The sequence below is a fragment of the Odocoileus virginianus genome, unplaced genomic scaffold, assembly GCF_023699985.2.
Source record: "Odocoileus virginianus isolate 20LAN1187 ecotype Illinois unplaced genomic scaffold, Ovbor_1.2 Unplaced_Contig_16, whole genome shotgun sequence".
Taxonomy (NCBI): domain Eukaryota; kingdom Metazoa; phylum Chordata; class Mammalia; order Artiodactyla; family Cervidae; genus Odocoileus; species Odocoileus virginianus.
In genome coordinates this window covers 1523119-1538693 of record NW_027224333.1, presented here as the reverse complement: position 1 = coordinate 1538693, position 15575 = coordinate 1523119, and the positions used below count along the sequence as shown (strand labels likewise).

The window sequence follows — 15575 nt, the reverse complement described above, 5'->3', positions numbered from 1 at the left end:
GGACCTGAGTTTGCTTTATTCAGTGCTGTACCCCAGGGTGTAGAGCTTGCTTCCATAGTAAGTAGGTGCTCAGTAAGTAGCCCTTGAGTGAATGGATGGACCTGAGTTTTCTGATTTTCATTCATTTGTTGCTCTCATTCATTCAACCTGATATATATTTCCAGCTGTACACCTGATATGCATACAACAGTGGACAAGGCTGGGGGCCCTTGCCCACTTAAAGGGAACACAGGGTCTGGATACCTAGCCTGATTCCCATGGTGGCACATGAACCAGACAAGAGACTCTCTCCCTGCCCCACTAGACTAGTCAGACTGTGTGTGTGTATGTATCTATACACACACACATATAAATATAATCTTATCAGGATGTGATAAGTATGGGGATGGTGGGATGCCTGGGAAATATAGACATAGGAAATCAGGGAGGACTTCCTGAAGGAGGTGATGGAAATGCCAGCATTTGGAAGATAAATAGGAGATTAGCCGGTTAGGGGAGGACAGCGCTGTCAGAGGTGGTGCAGAGAGGAGGGCCTGGTGTGCTCAAGAACATGGTGTGGGCAGCGTGTGGGGTTAGTGGTAGAGAGAGAGGAGCCTGGAGAGAAACTCGGAGACTGAGGAAAGAGCCTGTGTGCTGCTGAGGATTTGGGCAGTTCTGGAAAGAGCAATGGGTGAGTGCTGATGAAACAGGAGAGTGGCAGGGCCAGGTGGCCTTTTGTTGGTATATGGCTGCCTTTGGTGTTGATGCTGGCAGAGAAATAATATTGTAGTCAAGACTAGTAAAAGTTTGAAAACTTTGGTAGCTTGAGAGTATTCTCTGCCTTCACAAAGGACTGGAATGGATTACTCTGGTAAGATGGCCTTCTCTGACCCACTGCACACTCTATTTTATCCCACTTCTATTGGCCTTTAGAGTAGTTATTTACTTAAATTGCTCCTCAGTCCTTCAACCAAAATGTAAAAATTCAGAAGATTCTAATAAGTGACATTTTTCAAGTTGGGTTCCATTTAGATATAAAATTTGATTGAAATGATGAGGCTGTCATAGTTGATTTCTCTCCATTTTGACTGAATTGTCTTTTCTGGAGAGATAAGTTTGTGATTGCAGCATCCTGCCCCAGAAGTCGCTGAGGGGGTTCCATCTTTTATTGGGTGTTGGTACCCTAGTTCTAAAACTTAGAAGGGCTGCGTTCTGAAAGCCCCAGGGGGTTGTGGTGAGCTCTGCCCTGCAGGTCTCTCCCTCCTTGTGTGATCGAAGCCCCTCGAGGACTGTATATCATTGGCCTTTGTGTCTCAGTGGGCTGGGCGCCACCTTTGCCACACCATGGGCCCTGCCTCATGCTCAGGTGACCTCAAGACTGATGGAAGAGGCTTCTGGGGCATGCGTTAGCCTGGGGCACGGGCATCTCTGCCTGCCCTCCACGCTGCCCGGGCCCAGCTGGCTTCTATCTCAGTGGCTCTTGCTGCTTCTTCCAGGCACTCTGGCCGGGGTCATCGATCTTGCTGTCGACTGGATGACCGACCTGAAAGAGGGCATCTGCCTGTCCGCCTTCTGGTATAGCCATGAGCAGTGCTGCTGGACTTCCAACGAGACCACGTTTGAGGACAGGGACAAGTGTCCCCTGTGGCAGAAGTGGTCGGAGCTGCTGGTGAATCAGTCGGAGGTGAGTGCTTGGGTGTGTCCTGGCTGGGAGGCCCCTGGCTGCTGCTGGGGACTGTCCATGCACTCACCTTCTGCTCTGACCTTCGTCAGTGGCTAATATGAATGCCACTTCCCACTCAGCTTTTTTTCTAGCTCTAGGGTTCAAACTTCCACTGGAAAGTCCTTCCCCACTATTTCACGTGTACAATGTATGTAGTTTTTAAAACCTGGTATTTGGTTTTATTTTTCTTACCAAGCGTGGTCTTTTGATCATGCTAAAGAAATAGGGTTGATTTTTATTTCTTCTAACTGAGGAGAAAAGATATTGTTTTAGAAAAATGGCTTTAGTGAATGTAATTCATATTCCAGAGTATATTCTATGTGTATACATTAACCTGTGTAATTAATATTAACTAATTAATATTAATGTGAATATTCTAATATTCTTTTAGAGTATTCACACATTTGTGCCATCATCACCCCAATCTAATTTTAGAACATTTTTATCACTCCCAAAGAAACCTTGTACCTGTCAGCAGTCACTCCCCATTTCCCCCCAAATCTGCAAGCCCTGGGCAACCACTAATCTGCTTTCTACCTCTGCAGATTTGCCTATTCTGGACATTTCTTATAAATGGAACATACAGTCCGTGGACATTTGTGTCTGGCTTCATTCACTTAGCATAATGTTTTCCAAGTTCCATTTGTATCATACCATAAATTGGGACTTCATTCCTTTTCATGGCCAAATAACATGCCATTGTCTGCATATAGCATGTGTCATTTCTCTACTCAACAGCTGAGGAACACATGTTGCTTCCACTTTTGTGCTTTTATGAATGACTTTGCTTTGAAAGCTTATCTCCAGGTTTTTGTGTGGACATATGTTTTCATTGCTTTGGGGTCCATACCTAGAGGGGAATTCCTGGGTCACATGGCAACCCTGTATTTAACCTTTTGAGGAGCTGCCAGTCTTTCAAAGTGGCTGTACCTTTTTACATTCCAGCAGCAGCGTATGTGGGTTCCAGCTTTCCCACATTCTCACCGACCGCAGTTGTTGTTACCGGGTTTGGATCTTAGCCCTCCTAGCAGATGTCTCCCTGTGGAGACAGTTATCATCTTCCAGTGCATCTTAGGAACACATCAGAGAGGATGTTTGTGGGCCTTCTGCAACGGGAATATCCCAGCCTAGGGGCTGTAGCAGTGAAGCACAGACCAGGCGCTTGCCTTCATGGCACTCTGACTTTCAGATCCGCACAAATCTTTGTTCAGGAAAAGGGTTAATTTCTAACTGAGTTCCGTGGTTACCACAATGACTAAGGGTCATCAACAGATCAGAAACCCAGGTGATATGGAGCTAGGTTGCCAGGATTCACGTTAGGGTACTGTGAGGACTGTTCAACACAGAACTGTTCTTGAAAGATACATACTCTCCTCCTCGCTCCCCCATTCTCCTTTGTCCAATTTATTTACCTCTGCTGAAGACTTCTGGAATGTACTTTGCCATTTTGCTCAACCTTTCTCAGTGGAGTTGAAAATGAATTCTGTCAAATCTCAGAAGTTGACGGGCTCTTGAAATCTTACACATCCTCAGTGCTCTCCATCACTTCCAAAAATAAAGTCTCGCTTGGATGGATGGAGGTGGGTAGGCTGAATTGGCTGGCCGCCATGTTTGGTTTCTTCTTGCCCACTTTGGGGGGAATTATGGCCGTCTAGCTTCTTGACCATCTCAAAGATTTATACTTGGATTCAAAGAATTACTGTTAGCCAGGGTGAGATGTTATTTTTAGTCGCAGAAAAGTCCATTTTTCTCTGGGTGAAATGTATTCCTGATTTCTCACCATATCAGGTACGAATATCTCTGGTTGTTAAAGGCTAGAGCTATCTCCTGGAGCATGTTTTTGTGTTTTACAGGCGCATGTGTGGCTGTGTCAGTGGCCTGGCTTATAGGCACCCTGGTTTTTCCTGCTCATTATGTGAGAGATCCAGATGGTGGCAAGAAGCTGAGGCCTTGGAGAATCGTAGTCTCTGCCTAGCACACCCGGTCCTCAGCCTCAAAGACCCCAGACTGTGTTGTTGGTTCAGAAAGTGTTCTCCACACATCAGATTATTTGGAATGTTGGAGCAGGGCCTGAGACTGCATTTCCACTCCACACCAGCTGATGCTGCCAGTCCAGGGGCCACATCTGAGTAGCAGTATTCTAAAATGCAGTTCCCCCTGGATGGGAGAGGAGTTTAGGGGAGAATGGATACATGTATATGTATGACTGAGTCCCTTCACTGTTCACCTGAAACTATCACAACATTGTTAATGGGCTATACCCCAATACAAAATAAAAAGTTTAAAAAATGCAATTCACACACTTCCTCTTTGGTTTTAATCACAGTGTGGGTTTGGCCTTCACCAAAGCAAAGAGGCTGATCCACCGCAGACGAGACCAAACAAACCTTCTGGGGGCCAAAGGCAGAATTTTCTGTTACATGCCTTTTATTAACTCAAGTGCACAGAGCGATTTAAACCAAGCCTCATTCACAGTTTCCAGGGCTGCTGAGGTGTCACCTGGTGGAAGATGTGTGTACACAGCTCCTGGAAAAGCAGCTGGTGCTGTGTCTGTGTGAACTGCTGTAGCAATAGCAACAGCTGATAAAACTAACCTGCCTCTTTGTTGACACAGGACCAGGCGAAAAGCTGCCCAGTCGGGTCAGAGGGTCCTCTCATTCTAGAGGGGTATGCCTGTTGCTTGGGTCTGCAATGGCTCACGTGTCTTTTCTTGTTCTGTGTCTTGTCTAGGGTGCCAGTGCTTACATTCTGAATTACCTAATGTACATCCTGTGGGCATTGCTGTTTGCATTTCTGGCCGTCTCCCTGGTACGAGTATTTGCACCATATGCCTGTGGCTCTGGTATACCCGAGGTGAGTGGGGGTTGGCTTTTTGTGCCAGTTATTAGAAGAGCAGGCACTTACATGGCACTTAGGTGCTAAGCATGGTTCCCAGCATTGGACATCTGTTCACTCATTCATTCTCACAGAGAGCCTAAGAGGTCGGTACTGTTATTCTTCATCTGATAGTTGGGGAACAGAGAGGTTAAGTAACTTGCCCATGGTCACTAAGCTGGTCAGCTGGGAGTTGAAGCCAGCTGTCTGGCTTCAGGATTTATGCTCTGTTTATTCTCAGATGCTTCAGTTCTTTTCTTTGCAGACAAGGCAGAAGTCTTAAAGCCTATAGAATCAGAGTTCATTAACCACACACACAGACATGGTCCTATAGTAACCCTTAAGTGCATCTAGGGCTTCCTAGGTGGTGCAGTGGTGAAGGATCTGCCTGCCAATGCAGGAGACTCAGGTTCAATCCCTGGGTCTGGAAGATCCCCTGGAGGAGGGCATGCAACGTACTCCAGTATTCTTGCCTGGAGAATCCCATGGGCAGAGGAACCTGGCAAGCTATAGTCCATGGGGTCACAAAGAGTCAGACACAACTGAGCAACTGAGCATGCACGTGTGCAAGTATATCGATGATAAGATGTGAAAAAGGACAACAGTGGAAGTTTGGTGTTCAGAAAGTTTATTGATTAAACTCCCTTGCCACATTTTTGCTCTGCTTGTGAGAGGATAATAGCAATCTTTAAAAAGTAAATTCCATGTTCACTACATGCGCTGTGGATGCACCCGTGTGAGTTTAGAGTTCTTATAAATATTTTTCAGCTCTTTCTGGTAACCAGAGCATGAGGGAAGTGACCTCATCGATCAGGAAGAATGCCCGGGACCAAACTTCAAACCACGGAGGATCTGCTGGGTTCGAAAAACCATAATTGAGCCAATTCCCGAAAAGCCCAGACAGTGCAGCTTTGAGCCAGAAATCATGTTAAAAGTTCTTAGCCGATCACTCTGATCAGTGCTGTTGCATTCTCCTTCAAGTTGGTGCTTTAGCAGCTCCCATAGACAGTGGAGATACTGAGTTTGTAAAGATGTGAGCGGTCATGGCAGCGGACCCACACTGTTTGTACAGTACCGCCAACAGCACCGCTGGTCTGGGCGGTTCATGGGAAGGGCTGGGGTAATTAAAGCTTCATTGATAGGAAAGCTCAGCATTGTCTTGTTCCAGGAAAAGATGTTTTAAGAAGGCGAGTTCATGCTGAGTTTTGGATAGTTTATATTAACACATTGCTGGAGGAACCTAAAAAATAAGCTGCAATACCATCATGTTTCCTCTTACAGCCAGTGCTCCTGCAGTGCACTATGCGTGCGTGCTCAGTTGTGTCTGACTCTTTGTGACCCATGAACTGTAGCCCGCCAGGCTCCTCTGTCCATGGAATTCTCCAGGCAAGAATACTGGAGTGGGTTGCCTTTTCCTTCTCCAGGGGATCTTTCCCACCCAGGGATTGAACTCGTGTCTCCACTGAGCCACCTGGGAAGTTCCTAATGTACCATATGCATGCCAAGTCATAGGACGATGGGAAACTGCATCACCAAAACCACACAGCTTGTCGGGAAGATGGAGTTAGGGGCACAGTGCCCAGAAACCTCATTGGTGGCACATAAAAAAGATGGGAACCACATAGAACCAGTAGCACAGTTTGACACATGTTAAATGGTTAAGGAATGTATGAATACTGCCCTAGTGTGCATGCAAGCTGGGAGTTGTCCGAGACGTGTGCTTGTGTGTTGGCTCGGTTTGACGGCTGCAGTTTTCCGCCTTGTGTTTCTCTCAGAGGAAATCGTGCAGAAACAGACACGAAATTGGCATCATGCTCAAGTTCTGCCCCGACGCATGAATCACATTGGAAAAATTTGTGTTTTCCAAACAAGTATCCCGGCAGAACTGACTGCCTTTTACTGGATATTGAGACAAAGAGAGCAGATTATTGTTGGCATCTTAGTTTCTGATCCCAGTGCCCAGCAACAGGCGCTTTTGGACTCAAGCTGCCTATCAAAATAAGGAGATGGGTAGTGGGGAATTGGTGGGAAATTGAAGGCAGCAATAAAAGGTGTTGCAAGCAGGGATACCATCTTCCTCTTCCAAGAACCAGAGATGCATGGCCCAGCTCACAGACAGGGAACTCTGGGAGGCCGTCTGGTGGACCTGGCGTTCATCCACAGATGGCGTCTTCATTTATGACAGCTGAACCCGAAATGAGTCAAGATATCAAGTTCAGCATTGTTTCCTGTATGACAAAGTGCAAGGAACACATTGATGTCAATAAAGTTCAAAAAAGTGATATCAAGTGGAAAAAGTAAGTTAGGGAAGAATATGTGAAGTATGGTTCCATTTCTGTAGAGTCTCTAAAACAGCCCAAATGAAACAAGCATACTGTTTAGTCATACCTAGATGTGCTAAAGCTATCAGGAAAGGCAAGGAAATGATTGGAGGAGTCCACTGAGAAACAAACTTGGGAGTGGGTACATGATAGTAGGTGCGTGAATATGCTTTCAGCTGTATATAATATGTAACAGATTCATGTTTCTATTTATAAAAGAGTTCACAATAATCTTTTCAAGTGTCAGGAACCCAATGGACATTTTATAATTGAAGTTTAGTTATTATGACTCAGTAGTAGCAGATTTTCATTGTTATTATAATAGAGCTGGAAATTCCTAACACTTACCCCAGTTCTTAGAGGAAAGGAGCAGAGTAAAAAGTAAATGCAAAGAAATCATTCATGGGTACAAATAACACCCTTCCAGTCAAAACCCAACTAACCACACAACCAACTCCACTCAGTTTGAGATACCGGGCTGATCTTCATTTCGGCAAAGACACTAAATGAGCTTTTTAGAAAATATACTTCCCATCATAGGAGGTGATCTGGGGTGCGGTGGTCCAGTGGTTAAGAATCCACCTTGCAATGCAGGAGATGGAGGTCCTGATGCCTGGGTCGGGAACATCTCCTGGAGGAGGAAATGGTAACCCACTCCAGTATTCTTGCCTGGAGAATCCCATGGACAGAGATGCCTGGCGGGCTACATTCTATGGAGTCCCAGAGTCAGACACGACTGAGCAACTAAGCACAGCACACAGCACAGAGGTTTTAAAGTTACCATCATCAAGTCACAAATGTGCTGCAATACATCACCTTAAAGCCCTGCTTGATTCAGTCTCTATTAATTCAAATTAAAGCAGGTGATTAGATTTTGGCATCTACTGGGAACGAATTTGCCTTCTTTAATCCCTAATTTGATCATGACAATTTTCTTCAGTCGTTTTCGAGAATTACAAAATACCTCTCACATTGTTCAGTTCACCACATGTCGTGGCTGGCAATGGCTCGGGTAATTTAGATGCTTGTAATTTTCTGAATGGTATCATGCTCTTCAAGTGTACCCTTGGGTCCAAATCCACATTAACTAACTGACAAAAAATTATAGATAATTTTATTCTAGGCAATACAAAAGGGCAGGATTGTGGCAAGCATAATAAAACATCCCTTAAATAAAGGGATCAGGGCTCCCCAGAGCACAGGCTCAAATAGGCCCACTACCACTAGTTAAATACCAGTTTAACCACTGCTAGTTTGTGTGCCTTTAGTTAAAGGCTAGTTCATCTCATTAGAGAGCTGGAAGACCTCCCTTGTGTTTTCTAGGAAGGAGCTTAGTGAGTTCTTTCAAACAGATGTCCACATGCTTGGTCACTGTTGGTCTTTCTCTTTGAATTAAGAAAAACAGATCTCTGTCAGGAATTCCTGAGATGGAAATGGTCTGTGCAAACCCATGTAAAATTTCCAGTGTTAGCATTACAGGTGATGAATAGCCAGAGAGTGTTTCAGGACTGCCCTTAAATAGTGAGAAATTAGGAATACTTGTATTGCTCTTCTCAGGATGGGAACAGTGCTCCTCTACCTGGACTGCCTTTTAGAATTACCTGTGGGGTCTGTAAACCCCCTGTGCCCATGATACACCTCAGATCAATTATATCAGATTTCCGGGTGAGGCGATTAACTAGTCTTCCTTGGTTTCTGATTCCCCAGAGGATGCCATTGAGCACCAAGCTCGAGAAGGACTGGGCTAGCTATTTGAGAAACTGATTTCTTGGTAGAGCAGTGCCCACTAGGAGGCACTTTGATGTTATATCAACGTCCTGACGGTGACAAGAGCTGAGATTGTCCCAGTGTGCATTATACAATGGGAAAATGGATACTGACCACGAATTTCATTGGCTGGGTCACTCTGTGTCTAATGAATCTCTGATTACAGGCTTGTAAATTGCTAGCTAGGCAGTAAACACTCACTTCATTTCAGCCGATTGTGGGGGAGGTTGAAGATAAAATGTTATTTATCCATTGGTGATGTTTCTATATCCAGTGCATGCATGTATGTTCAGTCATGTCTGACTCTTTGTGACCCCGTGGACTGTAGCCCACCAGGCTCCTCTGTCCATGGGATTTTTCAGGCAAGAATACTGGAGTGGGTTGCCATTTCCTCCTCCAGGGGATCTTCCCCACCCAAGGATTGAACCTGCATCTCCTGCATTGCAGGCAGATTCTTTACCACTAGCGCCACCTGGGAAGCCAAGGCTTTGTGGGTCAGGAGGCAAAATTGAGGAACTGTTCTCACTAACAGTTAAGTTGTGTTCAACTCTGCAATCCCATGGACTGCAGCACGCCAGGCTTCCCTGTCCTTCACTGTCTCCCAGAGTTTACTCAAATTCATGCCCATTAAATCAGTGATGTCATCCAACCATCACGTCCTCTGCTGCCCTCTTCTTTTACCTTGTTTACATATTTAAAAAGATTAAAAGCTTAGGTTTTAAAGATCTTAGCTTGTGGGTCATACGAAAATAGGCTGTGGTCTGGATTTGGCCCACCGGCCATAGCTAGCCAACCCCTATCTAAAGTCCCATTGATATTTTGTTGTATTTCTTTGCAACAAAGCTAGCCAGATGTCTCTTTATCTTGGCCATCTTTTAGTAGTCAAAAATTAACAGTTAAAATCAATAGATACACTTATGTTTTCAACACAAGAGAGGATAACCTGCATAGGATGAAATGCCGTACGTAAAATTAGACTGATAATTACTTATTCATTCCTTGAATGATCTCATTACTCTCGGAATTATTAAGATTTACCGTGCAGTGAATTGTCTCGGGGGTTCCATTAATGTATAAAAGTAGGCATTAATATAAATTCTAATATAAAATTATAGCTAAATTACCAACAAAAGCAGCCTCTATTCCATGCAATTTAGTGAATCTCAACTTGAAAGATGCTTCTCGGAGGAGGCAGGTGTTATTTTCCTAGCAGAGGCACTGACGCGGCTCACTCCCCCACCTTCTCCGTCCTATGTTTCAGATAAAGACCATCTTGAGTGGCTTCATCATCAGGGGCTACTTGGGCAAGTGGACCCTGCTGATCAAGACTGTCACGCTGGTGCTGGTGGTGTCCTCAGGCCTGAGCCTGGGCAAGGAAGGGCCACTGGTGCACGTGGCCTGTTGCTGTGGCAACTTCTTCAGCAGCCTTTTCTCCAAGTACAGCAAGAACGAGGGCAAAAGGCGTGAGGTGAGCATGCGCAGGGTGAAGCCCCGCCCCCTCTGGGCTTACCTGCATCTGCTGACTTTCCCGAAAGACCTGGAACTGATGGGAGCTCTTTGCCTCACAGGTGCTGTCAGCTGCGGCTGCTGCTGGGGTCTCCGTGGCCTTTGGTGCTCCGATTGGGGGTGTGCTTTTCAGTCTGGAAGAGGTGAGCATGAGCAGTGGAGGGGCCCCATGGTTCTGAGCACCGAGGAACACATGGGGGCTCAGCAAGGCAGGGGGCTTTCTTCTTCAACCCTCTTGAGGACTGGATCCAAAGGAGGATGGAGAGATTCCTGCAACTCATGAAGGAGCCACAGTGTTGTCCGTGAAATACCTTTTTTTTTGAAGCCTTGTTTTAAAAATTGCCAGTGTGATTTTGACGGGGGTGGGGGTGGAGATTTGCAGTCTCCTGTCTCTTCCATAAACAACATAATGAATAAACAATTTTTATATTTTTGCCACTGGAATGGATCTAGTCCACTGCTCGGCCCACGTTGTAGGTCAAGAGTCAGATAGTAAATACTTGAGGCTTTGTGTGTCTCAGCGCCTAGTCCCAACCACTGAGCATGGCCCTTGTAGCTTGGCAGGTGCAGCAGACCACATGCACGTGTGCTCCCTGGCTGTCTTCCAAAAAGACCTTCCTTATGAATGCTGAAGTTTGAATTTTCTATCATTGTCACTAGGTATTGTCCTCCTTTTGAGTATTTCCTGTCTCAGAATCTTTTCTCCCTGATAAGTATAGTTGATTTACAATGTTGTGTTAATGTCTGCTGTATAGCACCATGATTCAGTTACATGTATATAGATTTTTTTTCTCTCTGAACCATTTAAAAGTGTAAAAACCATTCTTAACTCATGCGCCCTCCAGATACATCTGCTGAGCCAGGAGTTTCAACCCAGAATCTGTTGTCTGGAGGATCAAATCAAAGGTTGATTTTCTTTTAGGAGGCTCTTTATGCCATAAACAGAATTATGATATAGTGTTCTCATTTCTCTATATAAAATAGCTCAAATGCCCCTTAAATGGTATCTGTTCCAATTTTAGACAGAGTCCTTTAAGATATCTTTGTGTGTTTGGGCCTTATTTACACCACTGATTGAGGAAGTAAGTTCCTCCCATCTTTGATTTGAGAGTGACTTTCATGGCAAATGCCTGCAGGGGGCTGCTGATCAGGGGGTCTGGGGCTCTGGGGCAGCTCTTTTGTCTACCAGTCTCTTATTTTTCACTCGTTGGTCACAGGTCAGCTATTACTTTCCCTTAAAGACCCTGTGGCGGTCCTTTTTTGCGGCCCTGGTGGCAGCCTTCACGCTGCGATCCATCAATCCATTCGGGAACAGCCGCCTCGTCCTCTTCTACGTGGAGTATCACACGCCCTGGTACATGGCTGAGCTCTTCCCCTTCATCCTGCTTGGGGTCTTCGGGGGCTTGTGGGGGACCCTCTTCATCCGCTGCAACATTGCCTGGTGCCGGAGGCGCAAGACCACCAAGCTGGGGAAGTACCCAGTGTTGGAGGTCATCGCGGTGACTGCCATCACTGCTATTGTTGCCTACCCCAACCCCTACACACGCCGCAGCACAAGCGAGCTCATTTCCGAGCTCTTCAATGATTGTGGGGCCCTTGAGTCCTCCCAGCTGTGTGACTACATCAACGACCCCAACATGACGCGGCCCGTGGATGACATCCCTGACCGGCCAGCTGGGGTTGGAGTTTACACGGCCATCTGGCAGCTGGCCCTGGCGCTGATCTTCAAGATCATCATTACCATATTCACCTTTGGCATGAAGGTCAGTGAAGGGGAGGGAAGGTGCCAGGGGTGGGGGGCAACCCTGTCCTTCTGGAGATGGGACCCCAGAATCCGATCATACCAGGAGAAAGGGGGAGCTGAGCTTTGCTGAGTGGTCTCAGGTGCCGGACACTTGACATTCTTTTGACCAACAAAAAACAACACTTTTGATAAACAGTAAGCCTGTGGAGTAGAGATTTTTAACCCCATTTTACAAGCGAAGAAGCTAAGGCTCAGAGTATATCATTCACACGGAGACGTGTCCAGCTTGGTGAATATTCACAAAAGACACTTGTGTGACCAGCACCTCAGACCAGGAGCAGAACACTGGGAACCTTTCAGAACCCAATTGTGTTCCACCACAGTTGTTTTTGTGGTATTTCTATGAATTGTTTCTTTTTAAAAAAATCTTGAGAAGCTGTGTACTTGGGTGCAGTGGTCAAACACAAACCTGACTTTTTGCCTTGAGAACAAGGAAGGATGGACGTTATTAAACAGGTGACTGTCTGTGATGCAGAGGAATTTATTTTCATTCTGGTGCCTGCAGGGAGAAGTCTGCTTTGAAGTCACAGGGGATTAGATGAAGTGGGGTGGGGATAAGAGAAGTTCAAGGAATAATTTCCTCAGGAATGTCACACACTCTTGAAATTACACTGGAGGATCCAAACTTAACTTGAATTTGGTTAAAGACCCACTTCCATCCTCAGATTCATGACAATCAGCCAGGAAGGGGTTGCAGTTCATAAATGCAGCTGCTGGTCAGTTGGCAGCCACATGCAGTCTCTGTGAACTGAGTCAAGTCTGTTCTGTACTACGTGTCTGATGACTAAAGAGATGAACATGTATTCTCGCACAGCAAAATACAAAACATGCTATTACTGAGGCCTTTCGGTTTATATAGTCTCTGACAGGTGTTTGGCCGCTGTATATTCAAGAGGGCAGTAAGTCCATGACAAGGTTTTTGGAAGATGCAAGGCAGGTCCACTGATGTTTTTAGCTTCTTTATTTGACCTGTGAACAGTTGAAGGCCTTGCTTTTCCATTGTCATGCTGTGGCGTGACATTTAATTTTAAAAGCTGATCTGAATGATGGGTGAGGGGAGAGAGAGTGGTGGGTATCTCAAGTGACAGATGCTCACTTTGAATGTTATTTGCAGTGGGGCTTATCATCCTTTAATCCACAGCAGGCAAACTAGGCCAGCTTTTGTAGGCAAGGAAATGAAAGTGTAAAATTGCATTCTCTCCAAGTCACAGTAGATCACTGGTCCACGGTTTCCCAGTTGACCCATATTTTGAAGCGTTGCCCTGCCTTTGAAGACTGAAGGAAGATACCAGCTTGTCGAGGGAGGCCGAGTTTGCTGGGGGGTGTGGCGGCAGGAATGGGGACCCCTTCCCTCATGCATCTTTCTCCTGTGCTCCCTGCAGATCCCATCCGGCCTCTTCATCCCCAGCATGGCTGTGGGAGCCATGGCGGGCAGGATGGTGGGAATCGGTGTGGAGCAGCTGGCTTACCATCACCATGACTGGATCATCTTCAGGAACTGGTGCAGGCCCGGTGCAGACTGCGTCACCCCAGGGCTCTATGCCATGGTGGGGGCTGCAGCTTGCCTAGGTACTGTGTGGGTGTGTGTGGGTGTGTGTGTGTAAGAGAGAGATATGAGTAGCCCAGGGCTTTTCTCTGCTCAGTCATCCAGGGACCCAGGCTGATGGGATCTCTGCCATCTTGCCACTGTACCATCTAAAATAGTGGGTAGGCATCAGGGGCGCTGCTCAACATCCTAGAATCTATAGGACAGCCCTCCCCCACCCCTACCTCAGTGAAGGAAGAATGACCCGGCTCCAGCTGTTTCTCATTGCAAGATTGGGAGTTAGTTTGGATTCTTCCTTTGAATACCAAGGGACACAAGGGTGAGTGCATCTCCTGTCTGTTCTTTGTCATCATTTAACCACTCAGTTGTGCTTGACTCTTTGGGACCCCATGGACTGTAGCCTGCCAGGCTCCTCCATCTATGGATTTTCCAGGCAAGAATATTGGAGTGGGTTGCCATTTCCTTCTCCAGGCCATTTTCCTGACTGAGGGATCGAATCCACGTCCCCTGCATTGGCAGGTGGTTTCTCTACCACTGAGCCACTTGGGACATGGCTGTCTCTAGCCCTTAAAAATCTCTACCATTTCCAGCTTGAGGGGTTTGGGAAAAGAGCCACATGTGCTGAGACAGAAACCTGCAGAGCCCATATAGGATCCACTTATCAAAATGCAAAGGGTGTGGTCCTGGATGAATAGACAGCTTGCTGTCACTCACAGGAGAAGAGACCCAGACAGATGTGACTTATGGTGCTGATGCGAGGCTGTGTTTCCTGAGGTCTGAGCATGGGCACTGTGTAGGACCATCCCTGTAGAACAAGGGCCAGGATGGAGCCGGCTTGTCTGTCTCCACAGTTCATGTCCTCTTGCAGGTGTGGAGTGGAGTCCTGCGATTCCCTTCTTCTCTTGTGTTGCAGGTGGCGTTACCAGGATGACGGTATCATTGGTGGTCATCATGTTCGAATTAACAGGAGGCCTCGAGTACATTGTACCCCTGATGGCAGCAGCCGTGACCAGCAAGTGGGTGGCCGATGCCTTCGGAAAGGAAGGCATCTATGAGGCCCACATCCACTTGAATGGGTACCCATTCCTGGACGTGAAGGACGAGTTCACTCACCGCACGCTGGCCACTGATGTCATGCGGCCGCGGCGGGGGGAACCGCCCCTGTCCGTGCTTACCCAGGACAGCATGACTGTCGAGGACGTGGAGACACTCATCAAGGAGACTGACTACAACGGCTTCCCTGTGGTCGTCTCCAGGGACTCAGAGCGCCTCATCGGCTTTGCCCAGAGAAGAGAGCTGATTCTTGCCATAAGTGAGTAAAGCAGGGAGTCTCCAGGGACAAATGTGGCCCCAAATTCTCCAAGAGGTTGGAGAGGATGGATGAGGGTCAGAGGGCTTCAGGCCAAGCTGAAGGCTTGTTTGTTTCACCTGGGGATCCGGCCAGACTGCAGGAGGTTTGGGGTGGTACCTGCCTGCTAAGTCGCTTCAGTCGTGTCCGACTCTTTGTGACCCCATGGACTGTAGCCTGCCAGGCTCCTCTGTCCATGGGATTCTCCAGGCCAGAATACTGGAGTGGGTAGCCATTTCCCTTCTCCAGGGGATCTTCCCTACCCAGGGATCGAACCTGCGTCTCTTACATCTCCTGCATTGGCAGGTGTGTTCTTTACCACTAGCGCCACCTGAGACCCTGCATTTCTCCCAAGCTCCCTGTTTTTTTCAATCAAGCTTTTAATGAAAAGATCATAAAATAATATCTCGTCACTGTACATTAAGACTGCACGCTCTGAATGGAGTGATCAGTGAGCAGCTTTACTGTGACACTTGAGGGCTGTGCACCTGTAGCTCTGACCTGAATTTATTCAAACTCTTGCGGGAGGCCAGTGGAGTAGGGTGGCTGACAGAAGCAGTGACCAGTAAGGAGTGTGATCATGGCGTCCCCCTTCCTGGGAACGGCACCTAGCAGGACGCAATCCCTCATCTATTTCCCATTCACCGAAACAGCGTAACCCCATCCCCACCTCCCTGGTGAGGTTTTCGTGAGTGGGCTGGCACCCA

At 46.9% G+C, this 15575-nt stretch overlaps 1 protein-coding gene across 2 annotated transcripts in view; it reads left to right on the top strand.

The window, feature by feature from the left end:
- Positions 1-15575, top strand: part of CLCN4 (chloride voltage-gated channel 4) — a 73294-nt gene that overhangs the window by 39470 nt on the left and 18249 nt on the right. For both annotated transcript variants that reach the window (XM_020901293.2, XM_020901294.2), the window contains exons 5-11: positions 1476-1663; positions 4433-4555; positions 9926-10132; positions 10233-10313; positions 11388-11933; positions 13357-13543; positions 14434-14832. In XM_020901293.2, the coding sequence (XP_020756952.1) occupies positions 1476-1663; positions 4433-4555; positions 9926-10132; positions 10233-10313; positions 11388-11933; positions 13357-13543; positions 14434-14832 (1731 nt within the window). The remainder of the gene's footprint in view (positions 1-1475; positions 1664-4432; positions 4556-9925; positions 10133-10232; positions 10314-11387; positions 11934-13356; positions 13544-14433; positions 14833-15575) is intronic.